Source organism: Enhydra lutris, unplaced genomic scaffold (genome assembly GCF_002288905.1).
Source record: "Enhydra lutris kenyoni isolate GAN:26980312 unplaced genomic scaffold, ASM228890v2 scaffoldscaffold18, whole genome shotgun sequence".
Taxonomy (NCBI): Eukaryota; Metazoa; Chordata; class Mammalia; order Carnivora; family Mustelidae; genus Enhydra; species Enhydra lutris.
Window position 1 is genome coordinate 6,056,989 of NW_019154102.1, and position 25,970 is coordinate 6,082,958.

At 36.2% G+C, this 25,970-nt stretch overlaps 1 protein-coding gene across 1 annotated transcript in view; it reads right to left on the bottom strand.

The window, feature by feature from the left end:
- Positions 1-25,970, bottom strand: part of LOC111147976 (proteasome activator subunit 4) — a 112,503-nt gene that overhangs the window by 23,456 nt on the left and 63,077 nt on the right. The window contains exons 21-38 of the mRNA XM_022504290.1: positions 20,717-20,772; positions 17,885-17,941; positions 17,635-17,690; positions 17,443-17,541; positions 15,560-15,622; positions 15,322-15,417; positions 13,796-13,927; positions 11,488-11,697; positions 9,962-10,098; positions 8,648-8,701; positions 8,216-8,345; positions 7,476-7,557; positions 5,798-5,951; positions 5,224-5,293; positions 4,045-4,170; positions 3,186-3,338; positions 1,143-1,247; positions 502-593 (exon numbers count right to left, since the gene is read on the bottom strand). Of these exons, the coding sequence (XP_022359998.1) occupies positions 502-593; positions 1,143-1,247; positions 3,186-3,338; positions 4,045-4,170; positions 5,224-5,293; positions 5,798-5,951; positions 7,476-7,557; positions 8,216-8,345; positions 8,648-8,701; positions 9,962-10,098; positions 11,488-11,697; positions 13,796-13,927; positions 15,322-15,417; positions 15,560-15,622; positions 17,443-17,541; positions 17,635-17,690; positions 17,885-17,941; positions 20,717-20,772 (1,872 nt within the window). The remainder of the gene's footprint in view (positions 1-501; positions 594-1,142; positions 1,248-3,185; positions 3,339-4,044; positions 4,171-5,223; positions 5,294-5,797; positions 5,952-7,475; positions 7,558-8,215; positions 8,346-8,647; positions 8,702-9,961; positions 10,099-11,487; positions 11,698-13,795; positions 13,928-15,321; positions 15,418-15,559; positions 15,623-17,442; positions 17,542-17,634; positions 17,691-17,884; positions 17,942-20,716; positions 20,773-25,970) is intronic.

Below are 25,970 nucleotides of genomic sequence, written 5' to 3' on the forward strand. Positions count from 1 at the left end.
ATACTCATTGATTTCAAAGCATCAGAAACTTCTCCACTATTTCACAGTAACACTAACTTATTATTGTTAACAGGATTACCTAGATTCCCTTCTCTAGCCTACTAATTCTTTCCAACTCTTTTTATCCCAGCAAGAATGTTTTTCCTTGAATGGATTACTGGTTTTTTCCTAATAAGGAAGAGTGAAAAAAGAGATGATGTGATGAGAAAGTTAGTACTGTCATGGTATAAAAAAAGCTGCTCCAAGAGGAAGAAGGTTAAATCTAAATTACGTTTGACTTGCTCAGTTGTCTCCATTTCTACTGCTTCCCCACTGAGAAATAACTCTACTTAGTATCATAAAGTGTACTGAATTGGATCACTCATCTCTCAGAAGAAAACAGTTACATTATTAGGCCTTTAGGAATATAGACAGTTCACTTCCATTTACACATCAAGAGCAAAGCTGTTATCTTTTGTTGCAAAATCTTTCCTTAACCTTCTAAGTTTTCTTTTTATTTACCATGCATCTACAAAGGATCCTCCTTCACCACTCAGTGGTGATTCTAACAGCAGCTCAAAAAGCCAATGAAGTTTCCGGGGATCTCTGCTTTCCTGTGTTGAAAATACAAAATAACAATTAAAACAGGGGTCCTATAATTCTGTATATAAATCAGATCCTGTTATTTTAGTATTATAAATAAATATAAGTGAAGAAAACAAAAAAAAACCTCGTACTTTAGTCAAATCCAAGTTTTACAGTTCATGTGAGAAAGGTAGATAGTAAGAAACTTTGTTAGCTAAAGGGATTATCTTTAAATCAAAGTATACAAGCTATAGACACATTTAGTGTAGAAAATAACACCTACCTTATATCATCTGGCTTTTACTATATGTAGGTTACATTTCCAGATACATACATGATTTGCTGTTTAAACTAAGAATGCATTACCATGACAGAGAAGATGTAATAATCACTTAAGAGGTACCACTCAAGGCTTATTTGAAAGGCTGAACAGAACCAACTTCAATTATATAAGATGACAAAACTATGAAGAAAATTGCTATGAAGAAGAAAAGACTCAAGAGGTATAATGAGATTTTGAGAAAGGTTATGAAACAGTTTAAGTAGATGAGTAAACACAAAAAAGAAACAGAACTTACACAGGATGTTGCTATACAAGTTCCCCAGTCATTGTAAGTTTCTACCGTAATGTTGGACAGCGCTGTTCTAAGCAGTGGGCAAAGAAGCTCCCAAAGCTTCTCCACCTACTCAAAACAAAATATATGAGGAAAAGTTAATGATACTCACATTTTCTTCAACTGCCTTTCCCTGGAAATACACACATACAAACACACAATCCGATACTTACTCAAATTATTTCTTAGAACACCCAAATAATCCAGGAAAATAACTTCACCATATTATCTCATACCCACATATAAAAGTGAATTTTTTTCCCAAAAAATTATTCAGGAGAGAGGAAACACCATATATGGTGACTTACAAAATCTCATACTACTGAAAAAAATTTTGAAAATGCTGAGTAATAAAGTACACTGGAGTCAAACAAAACCTCATTTTGTAAGTTTCACATACTTATCGAGGTCACTTGAAGCCTAATATAGGAAGCAATGACTTTTTAATACAATTTAGTATTAGCCTGAAGCATAATCTTCAAATTCCAAGTTCTGCAGTCAAATGCTCTACCACTGAGCTATACCCCCCAAATTCCAAGTTTTGGATTACTGAAATAGCCTTTTAAAAGTGATCACTTATACAGAGATGTGAATCTATGTGTATAGATGCTTCTCACAGTTTATTGAGAATACAAATCATCTTGAGATTTTATTAAGATTAATAAAATGCAGATTCTGATTCATTTGATCAAGGTGGGACCTGAGATCCTATTTTTCTAACAAGCTCCCAAGTGATGCCCATGCTGGAGGTCCATGGACTGCACTTTAGTCAAAAGGACTTATATAGGACAAATGAGGAGGGAGGGCTTGGGATAAAATTTCCAGTGGTAGCACCAGGCGTTGAGGAGGAGGAGGAAAGAAAGAAAGGAGAGGAGAGGGAAAGGGAGGAGAGCAGAAAAGCTATATCTTAAACAACATATAAAGAAAGGAGAGTATTCTGGAAAAGAGTTAACTAAAAAATGACAGAGACTAGATGACAAGGATATGTGTGACTTGTTTAAACCAAACTGTTCATGTTATGTGAGGAAGAAAAAGGTAATATTACACATCAACAAATACTTTAATCTAATAAGTGATTTGAATATGTATAACTAGGAGCGCCGGGTGGCTCAGTGGGTTAAGACTGCCTTCCCCTCAGGTCAGGATCCCAGTATCCTGGGATTGAGGCCCTTATCAGGCTCCCTGATCGGCGGGAAGCATGCTTCTCCTTCTCCCACTCCCCCTGCTTGTATTCCCTCTCTCTTTGTGTCTCTGTCACATAAATAAGTAAAATCTTAAAAAAAAAAAAAAAGAATACGTATAACTAAATCAATGTGTTAAAAAGTGTTCATAGTCCAAAAAGAATGTGTAACGAAGTCTGCCAAAACCAGTGTCTGTGTCTTGTCTTTGACGAAATGGTGGCCTACCTTGTACTTTGGCATTCTGGGTATTTTTTAGTCCAGTTATTTTCAATCTATTGCATTTTGCTAAGAAACTAACCTTAGGGTAGGTGTGTTAAAACTAAGTTTTACAATTAAGAGGGATACTTAAAAAAAAAAAAAAAAAAAGGATGTCAAACTCAAACTATCTGTGAGACAAAATGAGTCATGTAGATGAACAAGGAGGCAAAGAGAAAGATTTAATGAGAAGCCAGAGAGTGACTCAGGAAGGGAGAAGCCCATGCACAGCATGCTAGTCAACTGACACAGGGCAATAATGAGGACCAGTTCCAGGATCTTCCCACTGATCAAGAGAAAATGAAATCTTTTCTTAGGCTTCTTCCCCCTAATGTTGCAGTCAAATGCTCTACCACTGAGCTATACCCCCATCTTCCCCCTAATGTTGGCAAATAATTCAAATTTTGAAAGATACCGAATGTTGACTATGCATTAATCTGTGACCTACACTCAAAAGCAATATGGAATTTGAACATTTCCTATTTCAAGTATTAATATTTACTGTGTTGGGAATTGCCACATAAATGGGTATTACAGCTTTAACAGGGAACGTGCTGTACAAATACATCACCTTTTCAAACGTCCAATGCTTAGAACCTCTGATTAAACCAGCTATAATTTCTGCAACACATCGCTGGGTGCTTTCATGTGAATCTGCAACCAAACGTTCTAAATGGGGCTTCAGAACTGGCAGAAACGCATCATCGAAATTTCTGAATATGCCCTATATATATACATATAAAAAAGAAAGTTCTTCAGTACTCAAATGACTATCATCTCCATTACAGTTCTAATATGCTTGTGTTCATTTACATTACTACTATGCTCACAAAACCCCAAGAGTTCTACCCTTTAGAAATGCTTTAACAATGTCTGTAAGTTAAAATAAAAATACTGTTATATCACAGTAAAATATAATCAATGAAATCACAATTAATAATCTTTCTGACCTTAAAATTTCACACACCTCAAAAAACTCAAATGCATATAGTCTTGTTGGGTTTTCTTCTATTGCTAATTATAAATATTAGAGCTAAATACGAAAAAGCTTCTTTTTCTTGGGGTGCCTGGGTGGCGCAGTGGGTTAAGCCTCTGCCTTCGGCTCAGGTCATGATCTCAGGGTCCTGGGATCGAGCATTGGGCTCTCTGCTCAGCAGGGAGCCTGCTTCCCCTCTCTCTCTGCCTGCCTCTCTGCCTACTTGTGATCTCTCTGTGTCAAATAAATAAATAAAATCTTAAAAAAAAAAAGCTTCTTTTTCTTAAAAACTCCCAGATCTTAAGCTAAGATCAATCTGATTGGCATAACTTTCACAGCCATTTTAGATGAAGACAACAGATAACCAAACTCAAACTTTGACTTTAAAACTTATGCACCAACAAACTGATAGTCAGTAAGCTTTATGAAGAGGAATATTAAATAACATATTTACCTTAAAGAGGCAAAAACGGCGAGGATTAAACTTATCTTTTCCTTTTCTGTCTTCTAAAGATAGAAAAGTAATTAACTGTTCAACAAATTTAGGATCAGAAAAATGATCAAATATAATCTGTTCAGCCTATAAAGTTAAAAAAAAAAACAACATTCAGGGTTTAAGATCTATTTAAAAACATGATTCTGAAACATCAAAATTCAACTGTGAAGTTTTGATTATCAACAGTAGGCTGTTATAAGAATTTTTACTTTTCATAGAGGCTTTTGACAACCAAAATTTCTCCTAAAAATGCTAAATCCATAACAGTTGAAAGTTTTCCTTCAGATCTTCAAGTTTGAATTCCCTTTCTCAAACTGAATTAAAACCCACAAACCGTCTGCTTGAAGATGGTACATAAAGACAGTACCATTGTGCCATCTGGTGTATAATTGAGGAAAATATTCTAAACTGTAAACCCCAACAAATTATTTCTATATTTATAAAACATCAGAAGTTAAAAGGTAAACTTTGTTGAATTAGAAAATAAGTGCTAGGGGTACCTGGCTGGTTCAGTCAGTACAGCATGTGACTTTTGATCTCAGGGTCATGAGTTCAAGGCCCACATACAGCATAGAGCTTACTTAAAAGTTAATACACACATAAATAAAATAAAAAGCTATGTTACTAAGTTTACTGAGAAAGACACTAAAAGTCCTTAACTTTTAAAATGGTAAAGAAATAAACTTTATTGACAACTAAGGAGTTTCGACTTTAATCTTCAAACATCTGTTTACTGAGTGCTCATCATTTATATGCAATAAAAAACTAAAAGCCAACAGCAACAACAAGCAACAAAACCCAATCTCTGCCCTCAAGAAGCTTGTTACCATATAGAACGCATACGAGAAACATGCAGATGACTATATAAAGCAGGACCCAGGAAAAGTGGGGCAGTACATGAGCAACCTTAAATACAAAGACTTGTGCCAACTGGACCAAACAGAATTCAGGGGGTGGGCAGATAAAGGGGGTGGAGAAAGGGAGTACACATTTACCAGTATTTACCCAGTGCTATCCTGAAATACACTGTCTGGGGGAAAAAAACCTGACTTCTGTTTGAAATAAATCAGAGGCCAAAAGTAAGATGCATGTGAACCATGATTAAGTGTTTACAGATAGCGAAAATGGAATGCTTACCTCTGTCAAATCCTGCCTGCTTCTGCCAAGCTTAGGCTGCTCTTCCACACCAGCGTAAACAACCATATTCCTACAAAGAGTTTATATTTATAATATATATAGAAAAAAAAAGACAGGAGAGCTTCATGGAGAGAAAGCATTAGAAGGCACTTTTAATGAACTCTAATCAGCTGCTGTGTCCTAGTGACGTAAGTGATTGGAGTCAACAGTGAGACAAGCAAGCATTTTTCTGGGCTGGTGTAGGCATAGGCAATACTGATAGGTAAGCATATAATTTAGAGCAGCTATTCACAAACTCCTTAAATGTGTAATGGTGGAAATAAGAAGTCTAAGGGTTTCAGTGGAAATACAAAGAATGAGGTAAGACTGAGGCGTAGCACTAGCAGGAACAGAAGAAAAAGAGGAAGAGGAAGAAGAAGAAGAAGAAGAAAAAAGCTAGAGATTTTGTGTTTTTGGTGGCAGGGTCCTCCACATCTGCTTCGAGTGTCTCTGAACCTCTCCACAAATCCAAAATGATAAAACAAATTACATCAAAGATAAGCTGTTTAATAAGAAGGTGCAATTTGCAACTTACTGAGGCCAGGTGTAGTATCCCCAGTGAGTTTTTTCCACAAAGCAGCTTGACTCCCATTCTTTTTTGGTTCTTGGTATACTTTTGCTATCATAATGCAACCAATGATTATCAGGCCTATCCCCAGCAAGAATTTGGGTAGGTTTAGAATATCCACCTTGAGGAAAAGACAATTACATTTGATAAACTTAAAAATATGCATGCAATAATTGCTCTCAACTTTCAATCAATAGTACTGGTTTGACTTTGTCTTTATAACAAGCTTATCAAAATCTGTTCAAGGCAAGACTGCATATGTATGATTTCTTTTGAGCTGTTTAAGAATACCAGCCACTGCTAAGATTGCCATCTAGAAAAGAAACACGTAAAGTACATGTGTCAACAATGTAAAATTCTTGAATGGGATAATTATTTGGGGCAAAAAAAAAATCAAGTATGATCCACACTTCATTCCTTTCACCAAAATTAAAAGGATTAATTTTGTTAAAACTCTTAAGATTTGAATTAATTTCAGGCTTAAAGAGCTCAAAGAATTCCCATATATTCTTCATCCAGAAGCCCCAAACTTTAACATTTTACCATATGTACTTTGACATTCTTTCTACATAATGTACGTTTTTGGGGAACCATTAAACATTCATTTAATATGGGAACTACAAATGAGTCTCCAGTGAGGATAAAGCAGGATTAGGGGCACGTGAGTGGCTCAGTTGGTTAAGCATCCGACTCGATTTTGGCTCAGGTCACGATCTCAGGGTTGTGCGACCAACAGAGCCCTGGGATGCAGTTCTGCACCAGGTGTGGAGCCTGCTTGAGATTCCCCTCTCTAAAAAGGCAAATAAGATTAGTGGTAGGGCGTATAATGAAAGGCTTTCCCACATTTTGTTAACACCATTTTATAGTGTTCCCAGATAAAGATGGTGTTGCATAGCTATACTCCCCTCCCAAAGGGAGTATGAGGTGGGGGTGGACTTAAAATAGCTGTTTGAGTATCACAGAAGTTATCAGAGATAAAAAATGTGGAAGCCAGAGGAATAAAAATGACACCCCCCCCAATCAAGTTAGTTCATTATTTTTTCTGACCACTATTCTGATTAGATTACTATTCAGAAAATCTGTAACACAATAAGGTATAAAGAAGAAAATTAACCTTGCCTCTAAACCTACACCCAGAGAGAAACACTTAACATACTGATGTATTAATGATAAAGGTCTCTGGTAATTATTGTGAATTTTAAGTCTCTGAAAGTCAATCTGATAAATAACTACTATAATTGCTTGGTTGGTGAGATAAGTAGAAGACACGTTTGTGGAGAGTGTGCAAAAGGTACATGTATTATAAAGACACAGTCCCTCTTTTTAATTTATATTTTTAGTAATCTCTACACCTAATGTGGAGTTTGAACACACATCTGCAAGACCAAGAGTCGCATGCTCTTCCTACTAAGCCAGTCAGGTGTCTCAGAGTCCATCTAGTTGTATAAATACTTTTTATCATTAGTTTTCACTGAGTCAATTATTTTTTCCTCATAATATTCATGCTTTGTGTGCTGAGATCCTTCTATAATTCTAAACTTGGTATAGAAAAATATTTGAGCTCCAGAACTATAAATTTATACATTTCAAAGAAGCTTTCCAAGTTTGACTGAGAAGCATAGTAATCACATTTGGTAGTACTTACTCATTTCATAGGGGCTGATGGTCAACTTTTTGTGGGTTCTTTTGAGCTGTTTAAGAATACCAGCCACTGCTGAGATTGCCATCTAGAAAAGAAACACGTAAAGTACATGTGTCAATAATGTAAAATTCTTGAATGGCTGTTGCCTGCCTTGAACAAAGCAGAAGCTGGATTCTACTTCTTTTAAAAGCGCATTAACTACCTCACCTGCTGACATTTGGCGGCATAGCCATGTGCTAAATCTAACTTGGAACGAGTCACTGATTCAAGTTCTTACTTTCATCCAAGCTAGTCTGCCTAGAAACTTTGATCCTTTCTTTATTCTGCTCATTCTTCAAATCTCAGCCTAGAATCTTAAAGGTCTTTCTCTAATGCACCAGGCTAGATCAGCCCCATCTTGCACTCCACCTCTAATACTTTGTGAATAAAACCCAAAAGTTGTATCCTCACGTATCTTTCCTTTCCTGTAACACTTCATAGCTGTCATTAATTTTTCAAAGTCAGGATTTCCCATGAGTCTATAAACATGCTCCCTGCTGTATCCCCAGTGTTGAAATGCATAGTGCCTGAACATGTCCTCATATAACGGTTGCTGAATTATTATTATCTCTGAACCAACAAGTGATAGATTCTGAATCAACACACTTCAACGCATTTATTAAATGTATCCTGTGAAGACTTTAAAGGCTTCAGGTGGGTAGAAATTCTCGAACTCAAGACCATAGCTACAATAAAGTATCTACCTTTCGAACTACAATTGCATCATGGTTGAGATTCTCAACAAAAAAACGTATGGCACGAAGAGGTAACACTCGGTCATCTCTCAAAAGCAGAGATAGAAGCCCAATGCCTATATGTTCAAATTTCCAAGGCCTGAAAAGGGGAGGGAGGGGGAAAAAAAAAATCACAAAACGTATCACTTATAAAACCACTTTTAGAAGAAAACTGTATTTGAAATATTAAAAGTTTTCTAAGAATTAACATAGGTTTACTGATGAGCACCACTCCTACCATTGGCCCAAAAGTTTACCTCTCATTCTTCTAAACTCATGAATCAGACAACAATTTTTTGAGATACAGCCATTCATGGCTTTCAGGGTAGAAACCTCCTACCCTTAAATACCCTACAGTATTTAAGGTAAAAGCTTTGAGAATTTTTAAAAAATTACACTTACAGATTTCTCTGCTCCACACCATCTAATAAAGTGTTTACCAAATTTTCATAGTTCCTTAAAAAAAAAAAAAAACAATAAAAACAAACACACTTTAGGTGAGGTATTGTTTTAATACAGTAGTTAAGATGATCACCAAATAATGTAACAGAAATTCAAATTCTAGTCAAATTCACCCCCCTCTTATGCATCATCACCAGACTATAAAAGGCCTGGTGAGAACCAAGCCAGAGTGAGAGCAGACTGGTGAAGAGAGATGTGGGGAAAAGAACATGAAGGGCAGAGAGAAGACAAAAAAACTGCTAGGTACACTGAGCACCTCAACTGGCCCCAAGCAGGAGGCTTCCTAGCTTGATTTTGTTTTTGCCTTAGGAATATGCTTATTATTTTTTTCCTAACATGTCTATAGAAGTAATCAACTGTAAGACCACTTCTAACTAATTGAGTACTACTCACAGATTAAATCTGTGATTTAATCTAGATTAACTAGATTAATTAACCTAGACATGTTAGGAAAAAATAATAAGTATATTCACAAGGCAAAGACAAAAGCAAGCTAGGAAGGCTTCTGCTTCAGTGCGATCACTGAAGCACGGAATTGCTTGGGTTCCAAAAACCTAAAACCAGTTGTCGTTGTCAGCCTTCTTTTTTTTTTTAAAGATTTTATTTATTTGAGAAGAGAGACACACACACAGGAACAGAGAGCACACACTCGCAGGGTGTTAAGGGCAAAGGGAGAGGAAGAAGCAGACTCCCCGCTGAGCAGTGAGTCTCACTAGGAGCTCGATCCCAGCACCCTGGGATCATGGCCTGAGCTGACGGCAGATTCTTTTTTTTTTTTTTTTTTAAAGATTTCATTCATTTGTCAGAGAGAGAGAGGGAGAGAGAGCAAGCGCAGGCAGACAGAATGGCAGGCAGAGGCAGAGGGAGAAGCAGGCTCCCCGCCGAGCAAGGAGCCCGATGCGGGACTCGATCCCAGGACGCTGGGATCATGACCTGAGCCGAAGGCAGCTGCTTAACCAAGTGAGCCACCCAGGCGTCCCACTGACGGCAGATTCTTAACTAACTGAGCCACCCAGGTGCCCCTAAAACCAGTTTTGTTAAGACAAGTTTTAAGATGGTATATTCCACTTCTGTAGCTGAAAGTGACAATCCAGGACCTTCACAATAATGAGATCATAAATCTAACGTTTTATATTTTTTCAGAATCAACGTGTAAATTTCACGAGGTAAATATGGCACATCTATATCTCAGAGATATTCAAAACCTGCTAACCATAATGCTATCTATCTTGAGAAGCAGGCATTCATAATTACCTTAGGGCATCAGCATTCTTTTCTTGTTGGCGTTTAAGTCCTTCTTTAATTTCTTCTGAACTAAGCATTGTCTGGTTGGCGGAGGGGTTTTTTGATTGTTGAAGTAATTCTGCTATTTCAACACAGGACTTTGGAATCTTATAAAAAAGAAAAGAGAGGACACAAAATGAAGTACTGACACATGCCAGAACATGGAAAAATCTTGACAATGTTATGTTGCGTGAGAGGAGCCAGATATAAAGACCACCTAGTGCGTGATTCCATTTATACGAAATGTCCATAATAGGCAAATTCACAGATAAGGGAAGTAGATTCGTGATCTCCAGGGTCTAGGGATGCTGGGGGATTGGGACTCACTGTTCCCCAGTATAGGCTTTCTTTCCAAGCAATGGTTGCAGAGCCCAGGGCATATACTATTGTGAATATACAATATACTACTGTGTTATGTAAGGGTGAAATTTTTGTCATGTGAATTATGAACTCATTAAAAAAAAAAAAAACTTTTAGTTAAAAACATTTAAAAAAAATTTTTTTAAAGTAATCTCTGTACCCAATATGGGGCTCAAACTCACAACCTCAAGGTCAAGAGTCACATGCTCTCAGTCAGGCTCCCCACCAAAAAACCTTAAAAAAAAATTTTATTCACTTATTAAGAGAGAGAGCGAGCGAGCATGATAGAGACAGAACCTGAGTGGGGGTGGGGGAGAGTGCAGAGGGAGAGGGAAAAGCAGACTCCCCACTAAGCAGGGAGCCCAACGTGGGGCTCAATCCCAGGACCATAACCTGGGCAAAGGAAGACACTTAACTGACTGTGGCACCCAGGCACCTCCAAAAAATCTTTTTTAAAGAAAGCATAATCCGGGGTACCTGTCAGGCTAGTCAAAAAGCATGACTCTTGATCTTGGTTGGGGTTGTGAGTTCGAGCCCCACTTTGGAGGTAGAGATTACTTAATAAAAATCTAAAACAAACAAAAAAAAGCATTATCTAATGATAGTTGTAAATAGCAGGACTGTGTTTTATAGAAAAGGAATATGTTTAGAGCAGTTATTTTAAAACCAAAGGATGGGTGTCAAACACAATTACCTTAGAGAGGAGGGCAATTCACTTGCACTCACACCACTTTCACCCATCCTGTTGTGACAGATGTGGACATACACATCTGCTACATCTCCCCAAACAAGGATCACTGACACAGGTATTCTTCACTTTCTCATTTGTCAAATCACCCAATTTTAATTTTTGTCACTACAAATTATGAACCTTATGGTCAAACTTTTATGACTTTGGCTAGTAAGAGTGACCAAAAATATAATCAACTCTTTGAAAAATGAGGCCATGGATATATAGATAATCATGGTAAATGCAACACTGTAGTAGCCCTTTTTTGCCTCTTAGTAGAAAACAACCCAGCTCTCTCCTGGCCATGCTCCAAACTCAGTGATTACTAAAGTACAAATAGGAAACAGAAAGCCAATACTAATTTCCACTAAAATTTGAATTAAAAAAAAAAAATGGTTTTGCTCACTGCGAAATCCAAGCCAATTGTTTCATACTGCCGATGAATCTTTTCTGCAAGATCATCAAACAGTCTCACGATTGATGGCTTTTCCAGGGACATCGCTTTGCTAAGTCCGGAAGAAACAATTGCTGGCCACGTCTGTACAATACAGTCCCAGTCATGAAGGTTTGCCAAACATACACCACTGTGATTTCCAAGGAGACAATACAAGGCACCCTGCCGGTAAAAATAATTAATGTCGGGGATAAGAGGCACTGTATAGTTGTAGCCAATTCACTAACATCTTTTTAAATGTACTAGACACTGATTCTTTAAGTGCTTGATACTGGTTAGTAAAATAGGCTCACACATTTAACAGGTTACTTTCAGAAACTTGAACTCGACATTTAACTGTCATCCAGTAATATTTTCCCTAAGTCATCTAATGAAGAGTTAGCTCAAAGAGCATGAATACAATAATATGAATACAATAATACAGAAATTTAAGGCTGTTGTTTTTAAGGATACAGCTTCCATTCCAACTCTCTTCTACTATAATTGTTAATACAAGGGCCACAAACATTTGCCACTTTTAGCATCTTAGGGGCATCTGGGATAATTTCTAAAATCTGATTGTGTTCTTAAGGTTTTCTTAAACTAGCTAACTTAACTATACCGTATGCTTTTTACTCATAAAGGCTCAATTAATCAGAACGACACCCCCTTTTAATGAAAAGAGCTATTTTGTTATTTTTTAAACATTCACCATAATTCTGATCTGGCTTATTACCCACTATGTGCTCTACTCCTCTTTACAGGTTCTCATAAGATCACTGGTAACTTCAATTTTACTGACCTAACAGACGTTTTTCAATTTTGATCATTTTTTTTTTTCCAATTTTGATCTTACTTGGCCAATTTGATTGTGTCCATTTAAACCATTCCCAACATGATCAACAACATACTACCCTAAGAGTCAGACATTCCACAACACTCTTGAATTATACATCTACATCAGAGGCCAGCAAATTTTTTCTATAAAGGGTCAAATAGTAAATAGTTGGCCATATGGTCTCTGTTCCAACTCCTTATCAACGCTCTTGTAGCACGAAAGCAGCCATAGACCAAATACAGAAAGGAATGGACGTGGCTGCGTTTTGACACAACTTTACTTACTAAAGCAAGCAACTGAGCCCAAGCTATAGTTTACTGACCTGTCTTACGAGACAACTTCCAAGAACGTGTTTAGTTGTCATCTTAACTCTCTCCAGAAATCAAATGATACTGCTAAATCTCCCTTCTTTCAGGGAATGATCTCTCCTTGGCTTCTGTAACTCCTCGTATCTTGGTATCTTTCTGATCTTTCCTTTTTTGGTTACTTCTTCATGGGATCCTAATGGAGTTTTCTCAACACTTGCCTCCCGGTCCTCTTTCTCCTCTTACTCTCCTCCTAGGCTCTCTTACAGTGCCCAAAGATTTCAGTTATCAACACACACTGAAATGGTGTGTTGAGTGAAATGGTATCTAACTACCTACTTGACATCCCCTCTTAGTTTATAGGAAATACTTCATATATTACTTACCCAAACAAATTCATCATCTATTCTCCCTTTTCTCTCCCTCTGATGTACCCAATAACCACTGTACAATCCAGAACCTTAATAATTTTGATACCTCCTTTCTTCTGTTCCTTCATACTCAACCACAAAATCTCATCAATTCTCCCTCCTAAATCACTTTCAATCAATCCACTTCTATCTGATAGCAAAAGCATTATGTTTCACCTATACCCTCCTACGCCCCTGTGAGATATACTATTTTCCTTACCTTATTCATCTCCTTCCTTCTCTGCTCTACTCATACAAGCTCTCATTCAGTTGCTCAAACTTACATATTTCTTCCTGTCTCAGGCCTTCCAATATGCTGTTCACATTACTCTAAACCTTTTGGTCTTGCAGCCCCCTTTCCTACAGGGCAGCTAGGCTCTTTATCCACTGGTGCTCAAGTCAAACTGCAGCCTACATTTTCTCCCCATCATAACGTCAATCATATACATAGGAAGAATAATAGGGAGGAAAAAAGACTATGTTTAAAGGTGTAGGACACTGATGTCTTCAATTTGTTTTGAAATACATAAAAAAATGAGATGGATGTAGATAAATACATCCAAATGTATTTATTTATGTGTACAAATATATAAAAATATTAAATACAGAATCTGAGTGGTAGATATATGGATATTTACTGTAAAAGCCTTTCAACTTTCTGTATATCTGAAAATTTTCATAATTAAAAAACAAAAACAAAAACAAAAACAAAACAAAGAACCCTATACCTTGAACTGCTGTTGTGTGACATCTTGTCTATCAGGCCGTAAGAACTCCAAAACCAAGGGAATGATATCTCTGCAACAGAAGTTATATGCACCCAAGGCAGCAAAAAATGTTTGCTGAGCCTTATTTCTGACCTGAAGAAAGTATTATTAACAAAGAACTTTTATTATATAGTAGACAACAAAAAGTTTCTAAAGAAATTACCAAAAATAAAATAATTTAAATATTGCTGTAACAGAAAAATATATTAAAGCACATACCTTAACAAAAATAAGTAAATGATTATCTTTTTACCAAAAGGAAAAGCATATTACCACCAACCACAACCATGGTTTAGGTTACAGAGGTTCAAATATTTTGATAAAGGAGAGACTGAACAGAACTGATATGCATTTGTCCTGTAACATAATCAGCAGACTATTTAGCTTTCTATTCTAAATTACGTTTGATGAGAAGAGTTAGATTTTCTCTTGTATTTATGCAAAGAAAAATCAAAGACTTTCTAAAACACAGAACTTCACCTTTTCAATGCAAACCGTAAGTAGAGCCCATATGTTTTGAACCCAAACAAAAGATTCAGTATAAGATTATAACCCATGAACTAAATTGTAATGCATAATAACCAAAAATAGTAAAAGTAATACACTGTACATATTTCAAACCCTTTAGGTGAAATCTTTGAGTTAGAGACTGTGTCCTAACTTAACATTATTTATTAAAGACAGAATAATTAGCTATTCATGAATTTTGCTTTTCCAGTTCTCTGTGCTTGAAGAGATCATCTCTTGGTCCTTTGCTTCCTTAAAGGATGGACCCCATAATTCATATGGTAGCAGGTTGCTGAAACCCAACCATAACATCTAGAAAGAATCATACAGCCTTCACAGACTGGCTTTCACAATGTGATCTGATTAAGTTGTAGCAACACTGCACTTGTGCTATCTATCAACTTTGCATTTTTTAAAAAAGATTTTATTTATTTATTTGACAGAGAGAAAGACAAAGAAAGAGGGAACACAAGCAGGGAGGTGGGCAGAGGGAGAAGCAGGCTTCCTGCCGAGCAGGGAGCCTAATGCGGGCTCCATTCCTGGACCCTGGGATCATGACCTGAGCCGAACGCAGCCCCTTAATGACTGAGCCACCAAGGCGCCCCTATCAACTTTACATTTAAAAAAAAAACTTGAGAAGGAACAACAAACAGTAAAAATAAACATTGTTTTAAAATGACTATTAAAATTAGCTTGAAAATATGTGTAATTTAAAAAGTGCATTCTATGCCAATAAATAATAATAATAATAATAATTATTATTATTTTAAGTAGGTTCCATGCAAAGCTTGAACTCACGACTCCAAGATCAAGACCTGAGGTGAAATCAAGAGTTGGGACGCTCAACCAAATGAGCCACCCAGGCACCCCTCCAATAAATTATTTAAACTTCCTTGTATTTGAAATGGGACTATTTAGATTGCACTGTAGTAAAACGGGGAAGTGAGGCTGGGGAGGGGTGCAGAGGGGATGTGACTTACCTGACTGTATGAACTTGTAGATAAACGAAGAAGATCTCGGATCATATCTTGATGTACCCGTTTGTATTCACAACCCTCAACAGTCAGTGTGCGTAGCTACAAAAAGAAAACAATGTAAAAATCAAATCTCTAAGTTTTTACTGAAAAGTTCATTCAACTATGATGTAACACAAATAATTACATATTCATCTTGATAACTGTCATTTTAAAAAGTCATCATGATTTTAAAGAGATTTACCTCATGCTGCAACATTACTCTGTCAATCAGTAGGGCTCTGATATGTTGTTTTTTCCCATGGAGCTAAAGAACAAAGTAAAAAACAAAGACACTCAACATTGTTCCTAATTGACCGCACCCATGGGTTCCCCTGAATCCTTACTGACAAATTTTTACTGAACTATAGAGGTTCACACTGGGCTGGTGAGTACTGGAGGTATTTCATTTATTCTAAAGTGATCAGGCTTACGTTAAAAGATACTATTTCAATTAATTTTATGGCTAATAGTAGAAGTATCCCCTTTAAATAGCTCAACCAACACCGCGTTTTCCTCTGGTAATTTATTAATGTATCTATGCATGGGAGAGGAACAGAGCTGGTCCTTATTCCGTCAAATACCGAAAGTACAAAAAGAGACAACTAAGAAAATTGCTTGACTCTGTCATATTTATAAATAGCCTTTCCAGGTAACCGTGTATGTTTACTGTAGAATATATACCTTTTACTTTTCTAAAAATTATCTTTAATGGTCTCCCCTTCTACCCAGTCGCTGAAGGCAGATACCTGGAACTAAGAGACTGTTCCTCTTTCACACCTTTATCTCATTAGCCATCAAGTCTCTACAAAGCCTTCTTTTTCAAAACATCTATTTCCATCCCAACACCAGTGACTTGATTCAGGTTGTGTTTTTCCATCTAGACTATTGTGATAGTTTAACTACCCTCCCCTGCTTCCAGTCTCAAACTCCTACTGCTGTTTTCTTCCTCAGCGGTGATGGAGCTTTTCAAAAGTCACTGAATATTGCATAAGCCAATATTCAAATCAGATCTACTTCAGAACCGTTAATGACTCCTCCATGCTGAATATAAAACTGGAGCACTTTCTGGGGATACAACTATAAACAACCTGTGGGCATCTGGCTGGCTCAGTTGGAAAGGCATGCGACTCTTGATCTTAGGGTCTAAGGGTCATTGAGTTCCAGCCCTATTTGGGGTTAGAGATTCCTTAAATAAACAAATGAACTTTAAAAAAAAAACAAACCCAGGGGCACCTGGTTGGCTCAGTGGGTTAAAGACTGCTTTTGGCTCGGGTCATGATCCCAGGGGTCCTGGGATCGAGCCCTGCATCGGGCTTTCTGCTCAGCGGGGAGCCTGCTTCCTCCTCTCTCTCTCTCTGCCTGCTTCTCTGCCTACTTGTGATCTCCCTCTGTCAAATTAAAAAAAAAAAAAAAAAACCAAACCCAAAAAACAAACTATAAATGACCCAGTTGTCACCTGCTGTTTCTGCCCTATAGCCACTGTTCCCTAACATATGCCATGTTTGTATGTCTCCCTGCCCTTTTACATGCCATTCCCTTTAAAATATGCAGTGACCCTTGCCTAAACAATAAACTCCTACAACCTTTTTAGACTCAGCTTCCATAAAAGTTTCCTAAAGAACACTTGCTATCAAAATCAAATGGCTGGCATAAGTATTCTTCTTCTATGCTCCTGAGAATACTATACTCCACAGAAGTACCCACTTCTCTTGGACACAAAGATAACGGTAAGAGGTAATTTTTCTAAGATCTCCATAAAGTGAGATGCTTTAAATCCACGCATGTGAACAACTCCTCCTATCTTGTATTCCCTCAAGTTCTTACGCAGCAGCCTGCCACATTACCACACTCTAAATTCCCAGTAAGAGTTCAGATACTGTCCTGGAATGGAAACTCACAGAAGAGTTTGTAGGAGTAAACATTTTCCCAGCATTCTTTTGATTATACCGTGATATAATATTTGAAAATCTATTTTACTTACAGGGAAACTTCTGTATGCTGAATAATCCTTAAATCAAGTGACTATTTCAGTATTATACACATTTTAAAAAACTAATTCAGAGTTTTTTAGGTGAAAATACTGACCCGGTTTTCCATTGATTTCTTTACTAGGTTAAAGCTTTTCCAACGGGAGTCAAATTCATGTTTGTGAGATCCTTGGAACTGCAAGAGGTCTCCAATAATCTGTTTCAAAGAATTTCAAATTATATATTTACAAGCCATCATATCAAAACCAGTCACATTAATAATTATGTAACTATTAAAGGACAATTGTACCTTTATGATAAGAAACAAAGACTTAGTATCATCTTCTGAATTGTTAAGTATGTGGTCTACAATAGAAAAAAATGGATTTTGGTTAAATACTTTGAGTTACTACAGGACTCTATATCAGTTAAGAATCTCTTAGTTAAGGAAAAAAACGCTGCTCTATTTAGAATTTAAACAAAGTTGAGTAAAAGCACATATGCTATAAAATTCCTAAATATTTATTAGTAAAAATAAGTTAAATCTTATATGTACTCACTAAGAAGTTTCCTTATGACCCTAGCAATTGCTTCTCGGTGGTTCTCTCTGGATAGATCTATTTTTTAAAAAAGAGAAAAGGCATTTTAGACACACTGAATGCTCCCCAGCTGTTGAAGCTTACTTATATCAACGGTTTATATCAAGAATAAATCATGTAGAGGCACCTGGGTGGCTCAGTCGTTAACTGTCTGCCTTCAGCTCAGGTCATGATCCCAGGGTCCTGGGATCCAGCCCCACATCAGGCTCCCTGCTCGGTGGGAAGCCTGCTTCTCCCTCTCCCACTCCCTGCTTGTGTTCCTTCTCTCACTGTCTCTCTCTCTCTGTCAAATAAATAAATAAAATCTTAAAAAAAAGAAAAAGAATATATCATGTATCCAGGAAAATCCAAGTAGATCTGCCTTAATCATAGCTGGATTAGTTTCCAGGCATGATAGAGTAATTTTTAAAACCTTCACATTTACAAAGACCTACTTATAAAACTTTCTTGGGTAGGCAAGGAAGAGGGAGAAAAAAAAATCTTTGCCAAAATTTCAAAGGTTCTATTCACTAATTAGAGATCTTAACTGCACAGGATTCTTTAATTGGTTATGGGTGACCCAAACAAGCCAACAAAAGTTATACCTTAGCAATTTATCTATGCAGTTAATTCTACTGTTAATCCAACAATAAGGAAATGTACTAAGTTTCTATTAATGTTAGATTCAGAACATTAAGTTAACGCAATGTTTTATATATTTATATGAAATTTAATTCACTATGACAGGAAGACACAAAGATACAGGTTATAATATTTTCACATTCACATCAAGTATAATGTGTCAGTTCTAAAACAATTCTAAACATAAATGAACGTGATGATATATGAAAATCTGCCTCTGCACACAGAAAGCATCCAAATATTAATTTACCTGGTCCAATTTCTACCTTTTCTCGAGCCCGACGTGGGACTCGATCCCAGGACCCTGAGATCATGACCTGAGCTGAAGGCAGAGGCTTAACCCACTGAGCCACCCAGGCGCCTCTGGCTATTCTTTATATAAATAATTTTCCAATTTCTCCAAGGAAAGCAAAGATAGCTATGTTGTAATTAATTAATATTCATTTTATATATGAAAAAGAGACTAGGAAAATTCTAACTACATATTACTTACTCCATTTTAACTCTTTTTAAAAAAATTATTTAAATTCAAAAAATTATTTAAATTCATTAGTTAACATATAGTATATTATTAGTTTCAGAGGTGAAGTTCAGTAATTCATCAGCTGTATATAACATCCAATGCTCATTATACCCTGTGCCCTCCTTAATGTCCATCACTCGGTTACTCCATCCCCTCCTCTAGTAGCCCTCTTTGTTCCCTATAATTAAGAGTCTCTTATAGTTTGTCTCCCTTTCTGATGTTGTATTATTTTATTTTTCCCTCCCTTCCCCATAACCCCCTGCTTTGTTTCTTAAATTCCACTTATGAGTGAAATCATATAATTCCTCTCTCTTGAGTCGTTGCGCTTAGCGTAATACCCTCTCGTTCCATCCACATCATTGCAAATGGCAGGACTCCACTATTTTGTGGCTGAGTAATATTCCATTGTGTGTGTCTTCCTTATTCATTCATCTGTCGATGGACATCTTGACTCCTTCCCCAGTTTGGCTATGGTGGACACTGCTGCTCTAAAATTGGGGTGCAGGTGCCCCTTCAGATCACTACATTTGTATCTTCGGGGTAAATACCTAGTAGTACAATTGCTGGGTCGTGTTTGCAACTTTTTTTTTTTCCCCCAAAGATTTTATCTATTTACTTGACAGAGAGAGACACAGCAAGAGAAGAAACACAAGCATCGGGAGTGGGAGAGGGGGAAGCAGGCTTCCCACCGAGCAGGGCGCCTGATGTGGGGCTCCATCCCAGGACCCTGGGATGCTTAATGACTAAGCCACCCAGGTACCCCTATTTTTTTTTTTATATTTTATTTATTTATTTGACAAACAGAGGTCACAAGTAGGCAGAGAGGCAGGCAGAGAGAGAGGAGGAAGCAGGCTCCCTGCTGAGCAGAGAGCCCGATGCAGAGCTGGATCCCAGGACCCTAGGATCATGACCTGAGCCGAAGGCAGAGGCTTTAACCCACTTAGCCACTCAGGTGCCCCAGGAGCCCCTATTTTTAACTTTTCGAAGAACCTCCACACTGCTTTCCAGAGTGGTTGTATTAACTTTTTTTAATTCCTTATTTTAAATTCAATTTAGTTGATATATACTATATTATTAGTTACCGGAGTAGAATTTAATGACTCGGGCGCCTGGGTGGCTGTGGGTTAGGCCTCTGCCTTTGACTCAGGTTGTGATCTCGGGGTCCTGGGATAGAACCCCGCATCGGGCTCTCTCTGCTCAGCGGGAAACCTGCTTTTCCCTCTCTCTCTGCCTCTGCCCACCTCTCTGCCTACTTGTGATCTTTCTCTCTAATAAATAAATAAAATCTTAAAAAAAAAAAACAAAAACAATTTAGTGACTCATCAGTTGCATATCACATCCCCCACTCATTATATCAAATGCCCTCCTTAATGCCCATCACCCAATTACCCCTTCTCCCCACCTACCACCCCTCCAGCAACCCTCAGTTTGTTTCCTGGAGTTCAGGGTCTCTTATGATTTGCCTCCCTCTCTATTTTCATCTTATTTTATTTTACTTTCCCTTCCCCTATGTTCATCTATTTTGTTTCTTAAATTCCACATATGAGTGAAATCATATGGTATTTATCTTTTTCTGACCATTTTAACCCTTATAGAGTAACTGACAAAAACTGTCCACACAAGATTGACTCAGATTATAATTTACATACCATATTCAAGTCCAGTATACAACTTTGTCTCTTCCAAGGACACCATACTTGGTACCCTGTATAAAAACAAGAGTGCTTGCATTTATTAATAATATCAATAAGAAAGATTAAAGGGAAGTGTCATTGCTAGATTGTTTAAATCAAAACAAAGATGATGTTCTTTTAATAAACAGATTTCTCATCTTCAATACTTCAACTCTCTACTCTGTCCTTCTGAAGATTAATGTTATGTTTCAGTAAGAACAGTATTGTTCATCTTAAAGAAAATGTTAATGAAATTTAATGACTTTATGGGGGAAAATTCACCAGCTAAATAAACATAATAATGATGTTCAAGTGTAAAAGCTTAAATCTGATGATAAACTCTTATATACATTTATACAAAGAAAAGTCAGTTTTATAATGGTATAATAAAGGTTAAAACTGGACACCAAAAACTCAAGTCAAATTTTATTATAAAATACATAGCAGACAAACTTCTTTAAATAATCATTACCTCTCCTCTAAAAGCCACCCAAACTGATCTCCCCTAACACCTACAGTTAAAATGCCATTACTTTCTTTTGAATATGATCAGACATAAAAACACTGCATTTTCTAATTAAAGATCTGCCACAAAGAATTATATTAACAGAACCAGACCCAGCTAGTTAAACTCATTAAACAAAAGTCACTTTTAAGGTATGTAAGAACAGATTTTACTAGGGAATACGAACCTTTATATCTGAAATCTATATTTTCTTCAATGAAAAATATAATTTTCAACATTTCAAGATACAATATCAATTCAACAACTTTTCTAAGAGGAAGAACATAGGCATAAATGCCAAGGAAACATGGGGTAAGCTTACCTAATACAAAGCTAATTAGTTATAAAAAGAAATTTTATAGTGACTGGTTACTCATCACTCATGGACTACATAGCACTTATAATGAAGAAAAAACTATTTTAAAATCAACATACCCCCATTTATATTATATTTTCTTAAGTTGAATTAAGCAAGTTATCTCTATCTTAATATTCGGTAGATATGAATTCTTGGATTTCTCTAAATGGGTAATAATATTAAGATTACTAAACTGCCAATTATTTAACTATGTTCCTCACCATAATCTAGGACCTAGGATGGCAACGATACTGTCTCGTGTTTCAAACCAAGCCTACAGAGTATAAACAAAGAATGGTTATATTTTATAATATAAAATACTGATCTGCTTTTCAGACTTTGAAGTTCAAATTCAAATTCGTAAAATTTGGTTTTCATTCTATAAAACTTCAGCCTTTGGCAACATCTTGCAAACTTGAGCATTCTGTAAAACTGTGTATGATTAATTAATATATAAGTACCCAGAATCTAGTCAGTTAAAAATAAAATCAGATTCCTTTACAATGAACTTCAAGGAGTCTAACATCTCTACTGAAATTAGATTTTGCCACTAAAGAGGAAAAGACTGTGCTCAAACAGTAACAAGCATAAAGCATAAGATTTTAACCCCCACCCACTCATCCTTCCTTCCCTATATAGCACAGGAAAAGGCTTGCCATGAGCTATCACATGAGAGTTGATGTCTCCTCACTGCGGCTGTAAACATTAGTAGTTGCGTGAAGAATGCTATTGTACCTTACCCAGTCTGTACCTAGTACCAAAAAATATTGAACCAAGCATGCATTTTAATTAGTCACAAAACTATTCTTACAAACAACATTAAAAAAAAAACCACTACATTAAGCTATTTTGAATTTTTACTGGGTATGTGTGTGTGTGTACACACATAAAACCCTAACTATCCAACAAAAAAAGACTATCAGCTGGGAATTTGAAACGTTTTGCTTCTATGCCTTTCTGACTCTAGTAATACCAGTTATTATTAATACTGTAATCACATTTAGAAGTGAATCTCATGTAAGAGCCCTGATACTTATTTTTAAAATTCATGTCATTCTGAATTGTTTCCCTACTTAGAAAATCTGAAAATTATCACTAATTTACAAGTGTTTTAAAATATCTCAACCAATATGGGATTTTGAAGTATTAAGAAGTCCGTTTAAATAAACCCAGCTTTGGTTTTCCTTTTGAAATGTGAACTAAAACACATCTTTCATATCTCAAGTGTACAACAGGCATCTGGTTAGACATATATTCCAGCTTTATTTGTTCTTATCCATCACAAAGTCCTTTTATATTTATTTGTCTAAGACTCAGTTTTAATAGATCACTTCTTCTCTAACAATTTAATTAAACTCTCATTGGACTGACAGGTTTTACACTAAAGGTTTCTCAGCAAACTTAAATACATATACTAAATATTTCGTCTAGGCTTTAGGAGAATAATTTTCTAAAAGAAATCTGTATCCATTACCCGAGTAAGACTTTATGATTGTATCTTTTTGTGGCCACACTAAGTACATGTGTGCTGCCCTATACTTTGATACTTAAAACTGCTTACTGTCACTTTTAGTTATGCACAGAATCTTAACTGAACATATTTAAAGTGCCATCAACATTTACAGATGTGAGTTCTGATTTAAATCAAATACCATCACTGCCCCACTATAACTGAAATTCATTTTTCTCATTCCCTGGTGCATTTTACAAACAGTAATAATTTGACATCAGGAACTAAAAAAAATTCTAAAAATTCCTACACAACATATTTTAAATAATTCCATTTATACAAAAGCAAAGTTAAATCAGCTTCAAAGCACTAGAGAGCACCAGGCCACCTAATTTATAACAATATGTGTTCAATATTTGTGCCACCAAAAAAGAAAAAGAAAAGAAAAAAAAAAAAAAAAGCCCTAAAAGTTTGACAGCTATGTTATTTATACCACTAGATGGCAATCTTCTCCAGATTTGATTAGAGTGGAACTATGAAAATAATCACTGGGAGAGAAAGGCCGGTGAAAAAGGAAGAAATGACTAATAACACAAAAACAAAATATACAATGCAAATCCAATATGCAAACGAAGGCTAGTGAACTGTCATGAAACTAGTGTAATCAATACTTCTTGTCTACAGCTGGAAGAACAGCCTATACTTCCCAATAACTAACCCCCAGCCCCGGGAAGAGAGCAAACATAAAAGGTATAAAACCAAGCCACTAATACTAACAGATTTTGTTTTCCAATCAAGGTTACAAGTGTTTTCACAAGAAACAATTGGCCTATTTCTGTGTTCTGTTATCCAATTCTATCCTAGGCATCAATAGTAGCTATAAACACAAATGAAAAACTGGCTCTTGCTCTACCGTGTGAACAAAAGGTTGCTAGGTTTAAAATTAACTCTGAGCATAAGAACTATTTCCATGTCTGACACACAAGCTTTAAAAAAATCAATGAAAACAGTCAGAAGGTGAAATAAGGAGAAAACAGGGTTACTCACCGTGGAGTAGTAACTGTTTCCTTTTCTGTGTGCAGCTCCCCCAGCAGAGCTGGGTAGTTTCCTGGAGGTGCCAAGAGAGGTTAGCTAGCCCTGCCCCTCATCGCAGAACAACACATCCTTTCACATATTAATGAAATGGTCTCAACTCTTAGACCTTAACTATGAAGTTTTCTTTGCCTCAGAAGTTAGTATAAGCTGAGATCCTAAGAATGATTTTAACTAAGAATGGCTTAACAGATCTATCAGAGGAAAGGGGCACAAAGTAAAGAAGAAATATCGGAGATGAAAAATGATGACTCCTCTACCTTGAGTAACCCTGTTTTTATAGATGTTAGTTTTTTGCATCTTGTGATAGCTGGTTAGACCTAAAAGATTATAAAGAGTGGACTGCAAAAGGAGAAATTAATGACGATTTCAGGATTAAAGGCAAGTGTCCAAAATTCCTATATGACCCTGAAAAGACATAATCCAACTTCCACATCTATAAAGGTAGAACTAGGAGTGTAAACTATACCACACATATTTCTATTAAGTCATTAACTAAAGGTTCCAACAGCAAAACAGAGAGGTTCCATTTTAAGATTAATTCAGCAACCTTGGTATCTGACAAAACTGCCAAAAAGTCAAATTGTACTGAAGAAATTTATACTTAATTACCCTCAAGGGACCCTAGTTTACCCATCCTCTGAAACAGTAAAATTTATAATATAAATACAAGATATTTAGTAATCCTATATTGCCAAAGGCCAAAAAAATACAATGAAGATACCATAAGGTTCATCATTACTTTCTACTTACGACAATCAACTCATCTAAGTTTTTATATTTTGTCAGTCTCTAATACAATGCACAGAAAATTGGTTTGCACATTTAGTAGCCATTTACCTGAACAATGGGATTCTAAGACTATGCCATATACTCTAGTAGGAACTAAATTAGATTTTCTTACAGGAAAACTCAGAACTGAACCAAGTTTCCAGTTTCTCATTATTGCAATTTTCTAGAGGACAAATACTACTAATACATGTGCAAGGCAAAGTTAATAATGAAAGATCTGACCAAAAAAATCAAACAGCTAGAATGTTGTTACCTAACTGAGATTTATATATAAGAAAAATATAAGACTAATTGTAAAGAAAACTGAGTTGCTTACGTGCTTCCAAAAACCAGTCTGGTATTTCAGAAAATACATACTATCCCACAATACCACAGCCAAATTGTTTCTTATTAACAAGAGTGACTTCCTCAAGCACCTCAGGCATTACACTAATTAGTGAACTTGTCACAAGTGTATGTTTCCTTTTCTCCCCAACCTGGTATATTTTACTCTATTTCTTATGGAGAACTGCTGCTAATAATCTCCAAGAATTATGCTACAGATAGTCTTTCTTCACACTAGGATGTATGATATATTATCACAGAACAGTGGCACCACTGATTGAAATCATTTGATTAGTTTTGTCTACTTTTTTTAAGTTTTATTTATTTAAGTAATCTCTATACCCATGTGGGGCTTAAATTCACAACACCCAGGATCAAGAGTCGCATGCTCCTCTGACTAAGCCAGCCAAGAACCCCCAACTGGATTTTTCAAATCAAATTACATTTAGAAATCTTAACAATTATAGACCTATATTAAAAAAAGCATTTCTGAATTTAAAAAGCTAACTTTATTTTATGATACTTTAGTAAGAACTAATTTGCTACCTGCAAAAAAAGTTGAGATTTATATAAAGAAAATGTAAAAATAAGTTAAGATTTCAGATCAAGGAGGTATCAGTTAGGAACTGGTTTTAAAGGAAAGGATTCTGGTAAGAATTATTTAAAAGTCCAGGAAAGACTTTTTAAACCCTCTCTTTGATGATTCAAA